Source organism: Alternaria infectoria (assembly GCF_024043175.1).
Source record: "Alternaria infectoria strain BMP 0036 chromosome Unknown scaffold_11, whole genome shotgun sequence".
In the NCBI taxonomy this organism is placed as follows: Eukaryota; Fungi; Ascomycota; class Dothideomycetes; order Pleosporales; family Pleosporaceae; genus Alternaria; species Alternaria infectoria.
Genome location: NW_026250700.1, coordinates 831,514 through 848,664, shown reverse-complemented (window position 1 = coordinate 848,664; position 17,151 = coordinate 831,514). Strand labels below are relative to the sequence as shown.

The 17,151-nt window shown below is 52.7% G+C and overlaps 7 protein-coding genes across 7 annotated transcripts; 5 read left to right on the top strand and 2 right to left on the bottom strand.

The window, feature by feature from the left end:
• Nucleotides 1-1,063: 1,063 nt before the first annotated feature.
• Nucleotides 1,064-2,671, top strand: J4E92_007147 (uncharacterized protein; the record flags this gene model as incomplete). The annotated part of the gene is made up of 3 exons (XM_051498510.1): nt 1,064-1,437; nt 1,488-1,600; nt 1,653-2,671. 3 exons carry the CDS (start codon nt 1,064-1,066, stop codon nt 2,669-2,671), a joined length of 1,506 nt encoding a protein of 501 aa, XP_051351444.1.
• A 476-nt stretch (nt 2,672-3,147) lies between these two features.
• Nucleotides 3,148-4,036, top strand: CHOL2 (Phosphatidyl-N-methylethanolamine N-methyltransferase; the record flags this gene model as incomplete). Its single annotated transcript, XM_051498509.1, has 5 exons — nt 3,148-3,187; nt 3,245-3,284; nt 3,333-3,349; nt 3,454-3,559; nt 3,637-4,036. 5 exons carry the CDS (start codon nt 3,148-3,150, stop codon nt 4,034-4,036), a joined length of 603 nt encoding a protein of 200 aa, XP_051351443.1.
• Nucleotides 4,037-4,714: 678 nt separating this feature from the next.
• On the bottom strand, nt 4,715-6,035 carry J4E92_007145 (uncharacterized protein; the record flags this gene model as incomplete). The annotated part of the gene is made up of 2 exons (XM_051498508.1): nt 4,715-5,391; nt 5,444-6,035. The coding sequence occupies 2 exons, from the start codon at nt 6,033-6,035 to the stop codon at nt 4,715-4,717; spliced, it is 1,269 nt and encodes a 422-aa protein (XP_051351442.1).
• Nucleotides 6,036-6,808: 773 nt separating this feature from the next.
• Nucleotides 6,809-7,474, top strand: J4E92_007144 (uncharacterized protein; the record flags this gene model as incomplete). The annotated part of the gene is made up of 1 exon (XM_051498507.1): nt 6,809-7,474. The coding sequence occupies one exon, from the start codon at nt 6,809-6,811 to the stop codon at nt 7,472-7,474; it is 666 nt and encodes a 221-aa protein (XP_051351441.1).
• Nucleotides 7,475-9,774: 2,300 nt separating this feature from the next.
• J4E92_007143 (uncharacterized protein) lies at nt 9,775-10,635 on the bottom strand (the record flags this gene model as incomplete). Its single annotated transcript, XM_051498506.1, has 1 exon — nt 9,775-10,635. One exon carries the CDS (start codon nt 10,633-10,635, stop codon nt 9,775-9,777), a length of 861 nt encoding a protein of 286 aa, XP_051351440.1.
• An 841-nt stretch (nt 10,636-11,476) lies between these two features.
• Nucleotides 11,477-12,358, top strand: J4E92_007142 (uncharacterized protein; the record flags this gene model as incomplete). The annotated part of the gene is made up of 1 exon (XM_051498505.1): nt 11,477-12,358. The coding sequence occupies one exon, from the start codon at nt 11,477-11,479 to the stop codon at nt 12,356-12,358; it is 882 nt and encodes a 293-aa protein (XP_051351439.1).
• Nucleotides 12,359-12,722: 364 nt separating this feature from the next.
• On the top strand, nt 12,723-13,646 carry J4E92_007141 (uncharacterized protein; the record flags this gene model as incomplete). Its single annotated transcript, XM_051498504.1, has 1 exon — nt 12,723-13,646. One exon carries the CDS (start codon nt 12,723-12,725, stop codon nt 13,644-13,646), a length of 924 nt encoding a protein of 307 aa, XP_051351438.1.
• Nucleotides 13,647-17,151: the final 3,505 nt, after the last annotated feature.

The following is a 17,151-nucleotide window of genomic DNA, read 5'->3' as shown; positions in this document are numbered from 1 at the left end:
ATAGCGGATCCGTTCCCTGCAGGTCAATCACCCCTACAACGTGGCCGACACTGGTCCTTGCCGTTTCCCTTGCGATATTGAGTTAAATCCGATTAGACGGGTAGAACTTCCGAGAGAGTCCCATATTTTGCACGCGACACGGCGTTTGTGTGGCCAGTCGAGATAAGCAAAATCGGAAGGATCAGATGCTGGGTGCTGTGCATTGGCGAGGCTTGGAGGTGGTATTTCGCCCGCGTTATGGCGTAAGCTAAGCAAGCCAAGCCAGGCTTACCGGTGGTGGGATTGAGCTTAGCAATGGAGCTTAGCGGGCGCCACAGTGATGTCAAGCCTGGGAACCTGACTTTTGAGCCAGTACAACGGTGTGCCGATATGAAGAGGGTGTGACAGATACGCAGGAATGCGGCATCGCAACAGCGCCACCGGTCTGGCTATCTCGAGGATTTGACGATTGACGTAATGAGTCTTCGACAAACGACCTGGTATATGGCCAGACTCTCCACGTGCGCGACAGTGAAATGGCAGATCTGTGCCGTTGAAGCGGTAGCGATGCGTCGGACGTCACGCTCGCCCGGTACTAGTCGACTAATGCGATCAAAGCACACGGAGCGGCACTCGCGGCGCCAGGGCAGAGGATTTCACTGAGATTTCATAGCGTGAGGGCGGGAAAAGATGAGAGTGCTGCGGTCATAGCGCGGCGAACGGCTGGTGTTTGTGCGAGTCTTCATAGGTGCGCTCAAACTCGGTAGGCGCCACCAGGCAAAAGCAGTCCCCACTCTTGCGCCTTCCCTGTTCGCCTTCACCGAACTCTCCTCTGCCCCCGCAAGTTTTGGACTAGCCATCCCAGCACCCTAGCTTACGCTCCTCCACTGCTCAACTCCCTGCACCCGCTATCACCTTGCCCCCGCGCATATTTAACGATCTTCCTGCCGCCTCTCCATCGTTTGCCCAACCCACTCCGACACTCCCCTGCCCGGATTTTGAACACGCAATTAATGCTCCCAGAAGCGGCTAACCGTCGTTCTTCCTACTACACTCCTTACAAGAAGTGTATCCGTTGCGTAAAATGGCGTTGAAGTCTCTCTTCGGCGGCAAGGCCTCGCCCGCCGACAACAACAGCCAAAGCAGTAATGAAAAGGTCGCCTTCGAGAAAGAGAAGGGCTACGACGCCGAAGCCCAAGGAGGAATTCTACCTACATCCACCGACGCCGACTCTGACGCTAGCATCACCATTGGCAGGCAGATTGAACTGGAAGCCAACAATGCTATCAAGTACCGTACTTGCAGCTGGCCAAAGACCGCGGCTCTGTTGTTCTCCGAGTACATTTGCCTGGCTATCATGTCTTTCCCCTGGTCCTACTCAATCCTCGGTCTCGTTCCAGGCTTGATCTTGACCTTCGTCATTGCCGGTCTCGTCCTGTACACGTCTCTGACCACCTGGTACGCGCACTCAATATCTCATACGCAAACGCCATACTTACACGATCTAGGGAATTCTGCATGCGCCATCCCCAGATTCGCGACGTCTGTGACATTGGTCAGATGCTCTTCTGGAACAAGAAATGGGCCTTTTACGCCACAGCAGTCATGTTTGTCCTGAACAGTAAGCGACCGTCCCTGCCAACATGCAGCAACCAGTACTAACTTTTCCCGAGATGTTTTCATCATGGGTCTGCACTGCCTCGTCGGAGCCAAATGGTGGAACACTATCACTGGACACGGTACCTGCACTATCGCCTTCGCGGCGATCACTGCCATTATCTCGTTCGCGGCTTCGCTTCCGCGAACTTTCAGCACCCTCGCTACGCTGGCGACTGCCTCCGCAGGATTCACTTTCATCTCCGTCATCCTCGCGGCAGCATTCTCCGGTGTTGACGGAAAGCCCGCAGGCTATGACCCCGCTGATCCTCTCAAGGTCTACGCTATACCCCCAGCTGGAACCACTTTCGTCATGGGCATGAGTGCTTTCATGAACATTAGCTATACCTTCATTGGTCAAATCACCCTCCCCAGTTTCATCGCCGAGATGAAGGATCCCAAGGACTTCCCCAAGGCGCTCTGGGCCGTCACCATCTGCGAGGTTCTCGTCTTCAGTCTTGTCGGAGGTGTTGTGTACGGTTACACCGGTACCAACTACATGACTTCCCCGGCCTTTGGCTCCATCTCCAACGAGGTCTATAAGAAGGTATCCTTCACCTTTATGGTGCCCACAATCATCTTCCTCGGTGTTTTGTATGCTTCCGTAACAGCCCGCTTTGTCTTGTTCCGCATCTACGGATCTCAGTCCCGACACAGGACAGGTCACACTATGGCTGGATGGCTCACATGGATCGCAATCCTCGCTGTGCTATGGGTCTTCGCCTTCATCATCGCCGAGGTCATTCCATTCTTTTCCGACCTGCTCTCGCTTATGAGTTCGCTGTTCGACTCGTTCTTCGGATTCATCTTCTGGGGCGTAGCGTACTTCCGTCTTCGCAGAGAGGCGCATGGACCAAACTTCTGGAAGGTCCGCGGTTGGAAGGGATATGCCGGGTTCTTCTTCAACATCGCACTTTGCCTCATTGGCCTGTTGTTCCTGACTGCGGGCACATACGCGACTGTCCAGTCTATTATTGATGGCTACAAGGCCGATGGTTTTGGTGGACCTTTCACGTGCACCGACAACGGTTTGTAGACGTTGAGGTCATTGGAGGTTGTTGGTCACGACCGCACTGCGTAGGATTTAGAAGTATCTTGGCTGTGATGAATAACAGCGAGTCTGCCGGGCCTGTTGAACTTGGTCGGAAATACACGGTTAATTAGGGCGTTCTTTGAATTTCTCATCATTAAGAGACATGGTATACCCCGCAGGGAAGGCTGCAGAACACGAACGCATCATGATAGAGATCAGAGCTGTGTCATCAATAAAAGTTGAAACAACACAATCGTACACGAACACATTGCCGTTAGCCGAGAATGCGTGAGGCGCTCTTTCCGCGAGTGCTGAACATGCGGATTAGCGAGACGTCATAGCTCCACATGTTCATCTGCCGGGCAAGCTGTCAACACCTAGGCATCTCCCCACAGCTTTCGCATGTTGGAACTCACGCTCTTACACTGACTGCTGTCGCAATTTGATGCTTTGTAGCTTACCAGCACTTTCTCACGACAATGACCTCGTATATTGACTTCAGCAAGCCCAGTTTGTGGGGTAAGTGCCAACATCCAGATCCCCGCAGCCGCGGATGCGACAGCTAACATGTGGCAGTGTCTGCCGCGAGCATCGTGTTCAACCCTACGTTCTGGAAGTAAGTGGAATCACTCATCCTCATTTACATATACTAACGGAGCTTTAGCATCGCTGCGCAGCAAGGTACACAACCTCACCATTGCTTTTTACGGCTATAGCCGAGCCTCGGGAGGCTTCTGGGTGTCGTAGAACAGAAGACGGAACCGAGGAAGGCTAACACAGTTCAGAATATCACAACAAAGTCATCACGAAGCTCTTCGGTGGTAACCCTCGCCTTGGATGCTATGCGCTCGCCGTAACCATCTTCTCCCTGGGTATCTTCCGAGACTACCTGTACGTACAAGGCTACCACCGTCTCCAGACGTGAACCTTTGCCCGAGCGAGTCGATATACTGACTGCTTGTTCACAGTTACAATGAAGCTCTCGCCGACCAACCCACGCACCCAACCCTCCTAGCCCCCGCCATCAAGTACTCCGCGATCCCCCTCTTCGCTATGGGAAATACCCTCGTCCTGACCTCCATGTGGGCCCTCGGTGTCACCGGAACCTACCTCGGAGACTACTTCGGCATCCTCATGGACGAGCCCGTGACAACCTTCCCCTTCAACGTCTCCAGCTCTCCCATGTACCACGGCTCAGCCATGTCCTTCTTGGCCACGGCGATCTGGTACGGAAAGCCAGCCGGTATCTTCCTTACCGCAATCGTCCACACTGCATACTCGATTGCGTGCAGATGGGAGGACCCCTTCACGGGTATGATCTACCAGAAGCGCGAGGAAGAGAGGGCCAAGGGAAAGAAGGGCTTGTAGATGATGAGCTTCTACAGTGGCCGACCCGATACAACAGGATGGTGTGCGACGAATGTGCTCTGCGCTTGAATTCGCCGAAGCACACGAGGGCGCATTCTGTCTCCATTCGTACACGCGTGGATAGCAGAGGAGAAGAAGGTGAGACAGCTCGTCTTTTCAACAAGACAGTGGAGCAGAGGGTATTCAACTGCCAATGGGTGGAGAGGTATACGTAGCAGCATACAAAAGTTCAGTTGATTTGACATGACATGATAGCCCAAAGCGACAACACCCCAAGCAACCTCTACTTTCATCTCTTACTGGTAGGTACAGTATTTCATGCAATCGGCTTGCGTCTTGATTCCTCTTTCCGATTTGATTGGTTGTCTATTCACGCGATTTCATCTCATTTGCAGTGGGATCCATACAAGCCGTGAGCCCAAGCACGTGGCGGCACGGCTCTCCCTTGCAGTTAGGGTAATACACCATATAGTGAACAGCCAGTTCATCACCATAACAATCTCTAGAGCAATGCATTAAACTTCTCAATTCTTTGAGTGTGCACTCTAATATGTGCAAAGTAGCCGACCTGGTATACAACACCTCTGATAACCACCTCTTTCCACATCTTTGTAAGACATGCAGTCCACCAAACGCCATGCTTCCCAATCCATTACGTGGTATTAAAAGAAAGAAAGATCAAACCTCCTGCGCGGTACCAACTCTCGAGTGCATAGAGCTCGGTGGATTCCCCGCGTGCGGCGCGCCATTACGATTCAGTACACCCAACTCACTCTCATCCACACTATGCCCATTCGCAGTACCCTGGGCATCCGCGCGTCTCCTGAGCGCAGTCTCACTACCTCCATTTCGACTCCAGCCTTCCGTACCGACGTAGCTACCCCTGCCGACACCAATGCCCCAGGCGCGGTCGTAGCTCCTAGGTCCCCAGGCCCATCCCGCACCCCGTGTAATAGGGAGATGATACCATCGGAACGAAAACCAAGCACACGTCACACCAATCAGCGTACCAAACAACATATCGAACCCGAAATGGCGGAAATCGGTGAAGCGGGTGCTTGTTATGTAGATGGCGGCGCAGATGGGGACCAAGATGAGGACTAAAGTGTAAACGGGTGGAGCGGCGTTTTGGTAGCGGATGGGTACTACGGCGTCGTCGTTGAAGGAGGTTGGGGATGAGAGGGACGAGTCTTGTTTGTGGATGGGGAGGGTGGCTTGTTTCTTGAGGTTGGAGGGGGAGATGGCGGAGGTGTGGGCGGGGTTTGTGGAGAAGGGGCGGTGGGGGAGGAAGGGGATTGCGACGGAGAATTTGGAGGCGAGGAAGAGGGTTAGGTAGAGGAGGCCGGCCCAGGAAACTAAAAGAATTGGATTAGCGGGTTGTTTGTAGAGATTGGAGGGTGTGCTTACAGCTGGAATGGCCGCTGGGGAAGGACTTGAAGCCGTCCTTGAGAAGGTCTTTGTCGGGATTCTTGCAGATGTCTGCGCTGACGAGTACCCAGGCCGGATTGAAAATCTCTCCAACAGTGTTGACAACATAATCCTGAATGTTTTCGAGGTCTGGCTGACATCTTGACAGAAGATCAGGTCGCGGCTTTCCGAAGAGGTTCTTCATGCCCTGTGTGATGAGGAATGCCGTCGCGAGCGAAAGCGCAAGACCCATCCAACCGGTGTTCCATTCCCAAAGCTTCCTCCTCCAAATGAGCGACTTGGGTGTGCCGCGTTCGGCGGTTGGTCCGGGGACCCAAACGAGACACACGATCATGACGATGGCGGCGGGCGCAATGAGGGAGACTACGACGAGGAGCCATGTCGGTATCATTTCGCTGGTCTGGTACGGGTACGATATCGAGAGGTCGACTGGCGAGAAGGGTCGTCGGAAGGGCTCGACATATTCCCAGCCGCCGGCGATGGCTGCAATAGCGATGATGACGATCCAGTCGAAGACGTAGGAAAGGACGAGGCGAACCGACGGCACGCCGACGCCTCTGATGGTCCTCATGTTTGCGAGAGTGGGTGTCTAATGACGACAGACGGAGAAGAGAAGAATGCAAGTCAAGTCCAGACAATAGATCAAAGGGACAAGCGCATTAAGGCGGCTAGAGAAGGCCAAGACAAAGGCGACAGTCTAGCGTTGGGTGACGCTGTGCGACAGTATTACAAAGATACGGTATACGGTATGCTGCGGTCGGTGTTGACGTGTATGGCGCCTACCAAATAGAAGAAGAAAGAACAACTAGGACGTGTAAAGATTACGAGGCAGGCACGGCAGCGGAGGGCAAAAGGGTGAAGGGGCACGCGAGCATGGCCAAGGCCCAGGCTGACGGTTTGAGGCTGTGTGTGATGGGCGCTGGGCGTTGGTCTTGATCGTCCGGATGTCTCAGCTGGCGCCCAGAGCGCCCCATACAGTGACATTTCCTTATTGCGCCGGCCTGACTTCGGTGTCCGAGGCTTGCACCAGCTGTTCATCCGCTGACATGTTCACATAAACATTAAAGATGATAATGAGATAGAGTTTGGCATGTATTACGCAGATGCGCGATGATGAAAGTCAAGATGTTAGTCGATCTGGGGGCCGGGATGGCAGCTAGCCGCGCGATGGGGAGCGCCACAGGGAAGTCTCCGCATCTCCGCCCACCACGTCATTTTTAGATTTGCAGCCAGAATTGCGCGTACTCGAATGCGCAGCCCTCGCGATCGCCCAACACGCCCAGAATACCGAGCATTCCGACACAGACGCCCGGCACTTCCGACCAGCCTCACGCGCAGCCCACCATGGCGCTTCCCGCACCAACCATCGATCTCCTCCTCAACCTCATCGACACGCGCCCGCAGTCCATCCTCTCCTCGCTGGAGCAGCACCCACACCTGGCCTCTGCCCGCGATGCACACGGCTACTCGCTAGTCCACGCCGCAGCCTCGTACAACCAGCTCGCCGTGCTGCGCGACCTGGTCCAAAAACACAATGCCGACGTCAACATCACCGACGAGGACGGCGAGACACCCCTCTTCGCGGCCGAGAAGACCGAAGTAGCGAAGTGCCTTGTTGAAGAACTAGGCGCAGACACAAAGATACAAAATCAAGAGGGCCAGACAGCCGAGGAGAAGATAGGCGAAGAGGAGGGCGAGACACACGAAGTGTACCAGTACCTCAAGAGTCTACGCACCGGCGACGAGCCAGCTGCACCGGGCATCATAGAGACTGAGGGTGTTCACCCGCCGCCCCCACTACCCGATGGTGTCAAGGTCAATGTCGGCACCATGGAAGAAGATGCTGTCGATGCGCCGGATCCTGAGATACGTAGGCGCATTGAGGAGCTCGCGGCGCGGGAAGACTATGATTCTGAAGAGGTGCAGGCGCAGTTGAGGGAGCTGGTGCAGGATGTTGTTGGGGGCATGGGTGCTGATGGTGACAGGAGTGTTAGGCGGAGGGTGGATTGAAGAGACAGGAGATAATGTGCAGTGGGTGCACATGAGGTTGACTCGTCACCCGCGCAACACCACACATAACATCGTCGAACACGATAGGTCACTCCGCGCCGATTCTCGCCTGACTTGCCCTGGAAACAGTTCAGCACCCACGCTGTGTATACGTGCTCGCAGAACGGTATGCTTGAAGTTGCCTTGCTCTTTCAGGACCTGGCATAACCCAACGGTGGTAGACTTTCAGCATATGCAGAGGGCAATTGAATACCCAGACTGCCTCCCATAGATGATCTACGAATGTACATCTCATGGTCCCCACATTGCACCGTCCCAATCTGCATCTTCTCTTTTTTCCCTCCATCACTTGATCACTATTCAAAATCTCGATCCTCAAATCTCGATTGCAAGAATATCCACTTACCCAATGCAGCAACTTCCATTCCACCGTTGATTGCGGCAGAATCAGGATTTTGTAAGCCTACTCGGAGTATGTCTCTTTTCATACAGCGGTTCGGTCAAATGCACCGACCTTGGTACACCCATCCGGTCCGTCTGCGTTAGGCAACCTCGCTCTTATGCGTGGATTCCAGCCGGCGACATCGGCGATCTCTGGATTCAAGACAATGGGTGCGATCTGAAGCATCTGTGAGAGATCGGAGGAAGGCACTGCTTACACATACTCGCGTAATCCGACGTGCGAGCGTGAAAGGGCCGTTCAAGACGGTAATAGTCTTATCCACACGCAAAACCACACCATCGGGTACAAGCATAACCCATCCGCAACACCAAGCGCACCGAGAACAACGTCATAACGGCCCCATCTGTTACTCCAAGAGGCAACAAAACGCAGAAACCATGGATTCCAGTCGCTCTTCTTCGGACTTATTATTCTCACCAAGACGCACTGATGCCCCTTGACCATTTGCCATTTCCGCTTTATTCCCACAAAAACCCGCGTCTGTGCCGCCTTTTGTTTGGACCGGGGAACACGGCCATGCTCGGCAAGGCATCGGCATTCCCATAATTTTTCGCAGCAAAGTGGGGCGTCTACTCTTACCCGAACACCCTACCCTATCCTCCTCTCGGATCGCTCCCTTGGTTTCAACGTTGGCTTGGCGTCTTCGCCACAATCGTTCCCTTTGTTGCCACTTCACCTCCACGGTCTCCACCTGCCACCCTTTTCGGTCAAATCTGCTATAAGGCTGCCTGCATGGGGAAGGAAAGGCCAAAAAGTGTTGATTCTAGTCGGTCAATTGCGGTGCTTCTCGGGGGCATTAAGTGAATCCTTCGGTGAGTTAAGGTGATGGGTGGATGGAGAGAGGGGTTTGGGGGGCGAATGGGCGTGAGACGTGTGGGTTTGTGTGAAGAGATTTGTCGAGGATGGGAGAGGGAAAGGTAAAGTATTTGCTTTCTTTTCTTCTTTCTTTGGGTGGGATTGGGATGTTGGTTCGTCGGTAATGTCTGCATATGCGTATGCGGCTTGACCCTTCTCCTCCCGTCCAGAACTGCTCTTCTCGCCTTCCTGTACCGTGTCTCTGCACCGAAGACCTGCGACTCCCGGTTCAAACGGCTCTCATAGCGGGCCCTTTCCGATATGCACTATGCGTTACCCTGTTTGGGGTGTCTCGCGTACATCTTTGTGTCAGAACCCCGTTTCCTCCATGCCAAATTCGGTTCGCCATATCATCCATCATCATCAGTACCGAATTCTCAGATTCCCATCCCAAATGCCCCCAAAGAGGTAACTTCTGTGTACTCCACCGTAGAACACAGTCGCACTTCTTCGCACTTTTAGTCGCACTTCGCACTTTTTGTCGCACTCCTTCGCACTTCTTCCGAGGCTCGCACTTTCTCCCTAATCTAGCCCTACCCCTGCCTCCGCGGAAGCAACCCTCATACGATCCTTGGTCGTTGTATTGGAACACCGCGCTACTCCTATGTTCTAGATCTGTTTTGCTACCAGGTTGGGAAAGAGAAGAAGAGTGTTGATTGTAGCCAAGAGTGCGGGCCGTGACGGGTATGCAAGGGGATGGTTCTGCATTAGGGGGGTCGTTGGTACAAGAAGTTAGTGTGCTAAAGCACGAGAGGTGTGTGTCATCTCAGCACGAGGGCACTTTATTCGGAGGAGAAGCGGACATTGATCTTCTAACCGAGACGTCTACATCACCTCCGTATTTTACAAACTCAGGTCCTCAGAGCAATGTAGACTTCAGAGCACCTGTTCGTTTTGTTTCCCAGTATAAGGTACAATTTCCCCCTGGTCTAATAACTCCTCACCTCCATGGAAGCGATACCTTGTCCGATATGTAATCGTCCTATCGGAATACCCTGTCATCGTCGCTGAGCTTCTCCTCCGGAACCTCGATATCCTCAGTCTCAAGCGTGAAGACTACCACTTCATACTTTGCCGGGCGTGCCTGGCTGTCCTCAGCTACCAGCGCCGTACAACGCTGTTTGCGGTTACTGAGCCCAAAACGCTGGTTAATCTCTTCCAGGAAGCCCTCCAAGCTATAGCTACGAAATGATTCGATCTCAATCGCTAAACGCGCGCCCAAAGGTCGGCCTTCAGTCCACCGCACGTACGCAAGCCCTAGTGTTGGTTCGCACTCTCCAGCATCCGAGTCGTCTGATGAAGGCGCCAGGTTACGTGCAGTAGTCGCCTTTGCGTTCGTCTTTGGCGATCTCGTGGATTTCGATCTCGTGAGTGCTGTTGCGCGCTCCCATTTCGCAAACAGGATGTAGTGGTAAGCTGTTCGGAATACGGTTTCCACGTCTTCTCTTCCCCAATAGTAGAAACACCCCTCACGGTCGCCAGTGTTCTCCACGACAAGTCTGTGTAACAACCACGAATACCAGTCCGTCTCGTTGTCGTACCTCGGAAAATGCGTCTGCCCAAGGGATCCTATGCGGCCGCGCCACTCATCGTCCCGGATGCGTGCATAGAGATCGTCAAAGGTGGGAACGCTATTATCAGGCTTGTAGAGATCGGTCTTCAGAAACTTGCTGACGAAGACTTCCCACCACGGTTTGACGAGCGATGAGTCTCGCCACTTGTCAAAAGCGGCGTCAGTGTAGGAGTATCCGAGAGAGGCGACGATCTTGCCTCTGTCCTCATACGGCTTGCGGGTTGAGCGCTTTCGCTTTTTAGAGGAAGTGGTGAAGGAACCTCGCGCCATTGTAGCTAGTCGTAGCTACCAGTCTATCAGGAGGATAGAGTATGGCTACCTAGGTACTGTCTGAGTTGGGCGCGGCGCCTTGTAACGTGTGGGTATAAAATTGCCTGGGTCCCTGCCGAAGCGAACAAATACCCGCTCACTCACCTTCATCCATCCACGTCAACCTAGGAAAACACTGAACACCCTAGAGGCTACATTGACGCTAGCTTACCTACTTTGAAGGGTTCCAAGGTTTCATATCAATGTAGTCTGCAAACCTGTTTAGTTCTATGCTTGTATGAGGTGCGTTCGAGGGCTACAAAAGCGTCAAGTGAACTATCTGAACTAGGTGATTTTCAGCATACTAATGGACTTTGAATCCAAGGGGTTCTACATTGTACGTTCGGAGAGCGCTCGTGGTGAAATCCGATACCCACTAATATTGGTGACCTCGGGACTTAGACGGTACTGCTACCATTCCAACTTTTAGAGACGTTGTTATTCTCAAATAGCTTACTATCAACTTATCAAATGCGAGGTATCGTGTGCGCACATGAGATGCAGTTACCTTCGTGCGCAGTGGACCCAATTCTGTCTAGCGCTAGCGCAGCCGCGGGTGGCGATCTCTTTAGTCAGCCACTTGAGCAGCCCTACGAGTCTTGCGCATTCACGCCAATCTTCAATCACCATACGACCTTCCGCCCCGCGCATCGCGGCTACCTATACGAAACCCACACGATTACACGGGACTATCGTCGACATCCGCTGTCATTTCACACTGTATACGCGACGACCGTCCTCGTAACCGCATTACCCTCTACGCCAAATCACCGTCGACACCGCCACAACCACAACCACAACCATGGGCAAGGCTGAAGCGGGCAGTACAAAATGGGTGGCCAACAAGATGAAGTCAAAGGGCTTGCAGCGCTTGCGCTGGTGGTGTGAGCCGTGCCAGAAGCAATGTCGCGACGCCAACGGCTTCAAATGCCACGTCCAGAGCGAGGGCCATGTCCGCAACTTGCAAGTTGTCGGCGAGGACCCTAAGAAGTACATTCAAGGGTTCAGCAACGAGTTCCAAAGGGATTTCGTCAACCTTCTGCGGACAGCACACAACGAGAAGTGGATCGGTGTCAACAAGTTCTACAACGAGTATATTCGAGACAAGGAACACGTCCACATGAACGCTACTAAGTGGAGTTCGCTCACCGAGTTTGCCAAACACCTGGGACGTGAGGGTATCTGTCATGTCAAGGAAGATGAGAAGGACGGATTGATGATCGCTTGGAGAGATACTTCTGTTGCGGCCTTGAACAGGCGTAACGAGATCGCGGAGATGGAGGCTGCTGAGGCACGGAGCGGTGCGGGCGAAGACAAGATGTTGAAGAAGATGGCGAAGCGTGCACAAGAAGAAGCCGAAGCCAAGAAGGCTATCGAGGCGAAACGAGCTGCGGCACAAGCAGCAGTACAACAACAGGTCACCCCTCCAGCAGAAGGAGCATCCCCAACGGAGGAGAAGAAGGTCGAATCACCGGCCAACGAACAAACACAAGGAGAGGAGAAGACAGATGCTACGGAGCCGAAGGCGGATGCAGCGCCTGTCAAGCTTAGTTTTGGCCTGAAAGCAAAGGCTGCGCCAGCAAACAAAACTGGACTAGGTCAAATGAAGAGTCAGAGCATCTTCAAGCGGAAGAAGGACGATGCGACGGCGGAACAAAAGCCTGTTAAGAAAGTCAAATTATGAGCGAGGGTTGGACCTGATTGGTTTTCATTGCATAGCGCGGCGTTTGGGTCAACATATCATGGCAATGCAATACGATTCCATGTGTCGAGAGGGCATTCACAACATATCGACTCTTGCTGCTGCTGCTGCCATCACCGGCCCTTCGCCTATGGCCCGGGAACACTACCGCGCTATTTCGCGTTCTTCTGTCTAGGGGGTGCACGCGCCATACCATCTCAAACTTAGCGCCATTTCGGCGCGTCTACATCATCGAGACGCGTCTCTCTCCAATATATACCCACCTCGCCTCTTTTTCCTCATAACCCAACATCTCAGTCTGCAACTTTGTCGCACATACCTCGCAACCTCGTCTCTTACCGCGAACATGTCGCTCGTTACTTTATCGTCCCTCCCCGACCCAGTCCTCCATCTAATATCCGTATACCTTGCGCCCGATCGGCCTAGTGTCAATGACATTGAAGAAGGCCAACAGCCAACACTCTACCGCCATATCATCAACCTCTCCCTAACGGCGCACTCACTCAATCGCATTTCCTCCGTCCATATCGCGAAGAACATCAGCTTAACAATCGCCAACATGCGTTGGGATCTGTTCTTACGCACCGTAACCTCGAATCCCACCTACGCGTCGACCGTCAAATACCTGAAGATGAGCGAAGGCACGATTGACGACAACTACGGCAAGCGTATGGAAGCCATGCTCACAGCGCTGAGCGGATTGGAGGCCCTATACGTGCATCACAGCAAACGAAGCCACGCAAACGCCATCCAGCAGCTCATCACCTCAAAGCCACTACCACTTTGGGATACATTGCAGGTACTGCGCTTCAACCACACCAACAGCTGGGGCGAACCGGCCATTGTGCAACTCGATTTCGAGCGCAATGAAATAGACAAGAAAGGCGGACTAGGCTACACAAGTGGCACTGAGCTGCTCACTGGAGAGCTAGAGGATTTAAGCGTTCACAGGTTTTTGGATGTACCAGTCATTAGTAAGGTCAAGGTTTCGACACGCGACTTTGAGAACGATGGCGATGACCAGGATGATGCGGATTGGGTGGATGAAGATGAGGAGGATGAGGCGGATGACGATAGCGATGGCTGGAGTGAGCGCGATTATGAGGATAACAGCGAGGAGAGTGACTGGGATTCCGAGGACGAGAGCGATTACGAAGACGATTGGGAGGCGGAGTATGGGTTTGCTGTACCGAAGGCTGAGCCTGCTAAGGATTTGTCGGCGCCGAATACTGCGGTCGTTGTTCCGGGGAGAAGTCTTTTGGACTTTTGAGGTTGTGTGCGACGTGGAGATGATTTATTGTTGGGTTGAAGAGGCTAGGACTTCATTTCCCGTTTTGTATTATACCGTGTTACTTTACTGGTTTGTTAGATCTACTCATGTATTGAGTTTACCTTTCTACAACGGATAGATCATCATCAAATACTGAGACCCATATCTAAAGCATCCCATCCGAAATTGAAATCAGTTGGCGGACTTGCTTGCGGGCACATAAGCAAGCTACCAAATTCAGCTTCTGGTATGAGCCAAAAAGACATATCCACATCATTTGATATATTGCAATGTATTGCATTTATTATCGGATACTACCGTAAGCTACATATACACATCTAGCCACGAGAAGATCTCCATCCTCGTCTTCATCGTCTCAAGGCTTGTCGTCCTTTCCCCAGATGTCCAAATCTAATTGAGCCAATAAGGAAGGAAGACTCTCCAGTACTGAGACAGTGTCTTGATTAGTTTTGAACGACTTGGTAGAGAGAAGCGATATGTGGCGTACCCATGCACTTGACTGTCATGTGCGCTTGAATCGAGCAAGCGCCTATTGGCGGGAGCTACGTCAAATTCATTTGCACCCTTTGTAGAAACAACGGTACTGGCTTCATTTCCTCTTCGTTGGCTACTTCCCTGGTGGTCAACATGAAAATGACCTTTTTCCCATCTCTGTGCGCGAAGTACTGAGCGCCGATATACGTTAAACCCCCTATGGCTTCCAACTCCACTACAATCTGCCGGTGGCTACGTAGATCAAAGACGTCCATGACCGCTCTTTCAAACTCAACTTCAGTCATGCCGCAAAAGCCCTGGACGGTTGCTCGAATGGATGCTCCTTCATCTTCTTCTAAAGCTTCCGGCATACCTTCGACCCAGAAGATGCTGGCAACACCTTCGTCGGGATGGAGGCGATGCTCATACGCATCCACAGATGAGGTAGCTTCGAGGAGGTCTAGTTGTTTGGACGAGGATGGTGCGGTTTTTGATGAACTGGCAGTGCCTTTGCCCTTGCCCCGTGCGCGCCGTCGCTTCTCGAAAGCGATGAAGTCCCACATGCTTCAGTATGTTGCCAGTCTCTCAAGCCTCTTTGCGTAGAAGCAACCATTTCTGCACTTCGTGTTTTGGTCGACAAGGCAATACAAAAGCCATGCATGCCAGTCGATATCGGTAGTGTACTGTCTGTTGATGCGGGCCGAGAACGTCCTCGCGCCACGCTTCTCGCCGTTGATCATCCGAGTGTAGACGTGAATGAACTTTGGACCCTTTTTGCCGGATTTGAAGAGAATTGGATCCAGGAAGTGTTTGCTGAATGTTTCCCAGTGGGGCTTCACTAGATCACTCGCGCGCCAGTCTCTGAACGCTTGCTTCCGCCCGAAGCCCAATTGTTCGATAACCAGTGCCTTTCTCTCGTAAGGTCGCATTTTGCGCCTCTTAGTGGTCTTGGTGGCCATATCGGCGCGGGTGTGTAGGGTGTCGCGAGTATGAGAGGTAATTGGAGCGGCAGTTGCGATGCTGTCAATCGGAAGCGAGAAAGACGGGTGGCAGCCTAAGGTAAAGGCGCAAACGGAGTGTTTGCACAATGGAGCGTGACAAATTGGCGGTCAGTGAGACATACTGTGGCTGCTATCGACATTTACGTCACGTCACGTCAAAATTCGAGATGTAGTTGTCTTCAAACAAGGCGGCTAGAAAGAAATCACAGCAACGTAGGCTTCCACATGACTTGCTTCTATTACATTCTCATTGCTTCGTGCCGCATAAAGCAGTGTATAATGCGATATCAGAAAGATTCAACGCGATGTAGACTTCTGGGTGATCTGTTTCTACGAGAACCTTCTTGCTTCTTGCGGCCTACGATAGTACAAAATGAGATAACAGGTAAGAACTAAGAGCAACGTAGATTTCCGGGTGGTGTGATTCCACAAGTGTCTTGTTGCTTCTTGCGGCCTACATCGGTACATCACACGATATCTAGGAAAGGCTAACAGCCGTGTAGACCTCTGGATGATTCGCTGCAATCCAAGAAACAGTATGTATGGGGTATATAGCAGTCTTGCACCACGAACCTAAAGTACAGACCTAGTGCGAGCTCCGTCGCTAGATTGCGATGAACATAAGGACTGGCGTAGCAGGCTCATTGGAGTATGGGGAATGAAGTGTTGGAGCTGATATAGTTGCGGTCGTAGCTCTTGCCGAAGGAGCTATCCTTACTGTCCTGCAGTATCTTCCACGCCGCGATTAGCTTTCTCATCCCGGCCAGGGCCCGACTCCAGCGCCTTGAGAACGAGCAGGGGATTATACCGAATCCACCAAACTCCGTGGTGATCAGAAGTTGGTGTTTATCCCGTTGGGCAGGCAATCAGGTATAGGACCAGGTCGAACTCCAGGATAGTAGCTAGCCACGGAACGATCGCTCTCGCATCGCAGAACCATCCGTCAGCACCGACGGAAAGTAGAGTCGGCCTGATGCCGGCTTGGTTCGCGGCTTCAATGTCGTTCACGATTGCTCGCCCCCCAATTGGAGAAAAAGATGGACACCCCGGAGCCTACATTGACGTTAGGTCAACTGACTTGCGTGCTTTTATCCTGATGTAGGCTGCAGACCTGTTCAATTTGTTCTTTATATGAGGTGCTTGCGCGAAAACGAAAGCACCATACGTCGAAAGCTTGCTCATGGTCGAGCCCGAAGTGTTTGATGAACTCGGCCTTGTATTGATATGACCGACCTTTGTGCTTTTGAAGCATCTTGATACAAGCATGGATGGTGGCGCGATCGCCGGAGCGTCTAGGGTACTGAGAAGAATCGAGGCGGCAGTTACGCTGTTGGATAGATGTCGAATAGTATTCGCTGCATGATGTGCGATATGTTCCTGTGGCCGAGTGGTCAAAGGCGCTGCGTTTAGGTCGTTCAGAACATTCTCCGCTGTCTTCGAGGAACAACGACCCGGTGTGCGGTAGCCCGTACCGATCAAATCCCAAAACTCATCTACAGAGACAAGACATCGATTGGCACACAGATCCTGCACCAATGCATCTGAAACCGATTCCGTGCGACAGTGACGGTGACAAGTCACCGTCCATCACACCTCTCAGGACCAGTACTTACGCCCGTGTCCCCTGGATGCCTCGCCTACGTAAAGGGCCAGCGCATCACAACGCCCCGCCTCTTACATGTCGTAATCCACGTGTACCCATGCTCGCGATATCAGGGGATTAGGCGAATTCGCAGCGTAAGGGGAAAAACAACTCGAAACTCCGTTGTCGTGAATGACGATGAGGCTTCTCTGGACGCTGCACCACAAAGCAGGTTATTGGGCAGGCGCGACCAGCGGATAGGAAGGCGCGACTCAACCCCGCTGCCGCCTTCTCGCTAACCCAACGCCCTATCGATTGCGCCAGACAGACCGTGAGAAAGCCTCCCGCAGCATGTATGCACGCCACACGGCTCGACGTTTCTAATTTAGGTGTCTGGGTTCCTTGCCTAGGCAGTAACGGCGTAGCG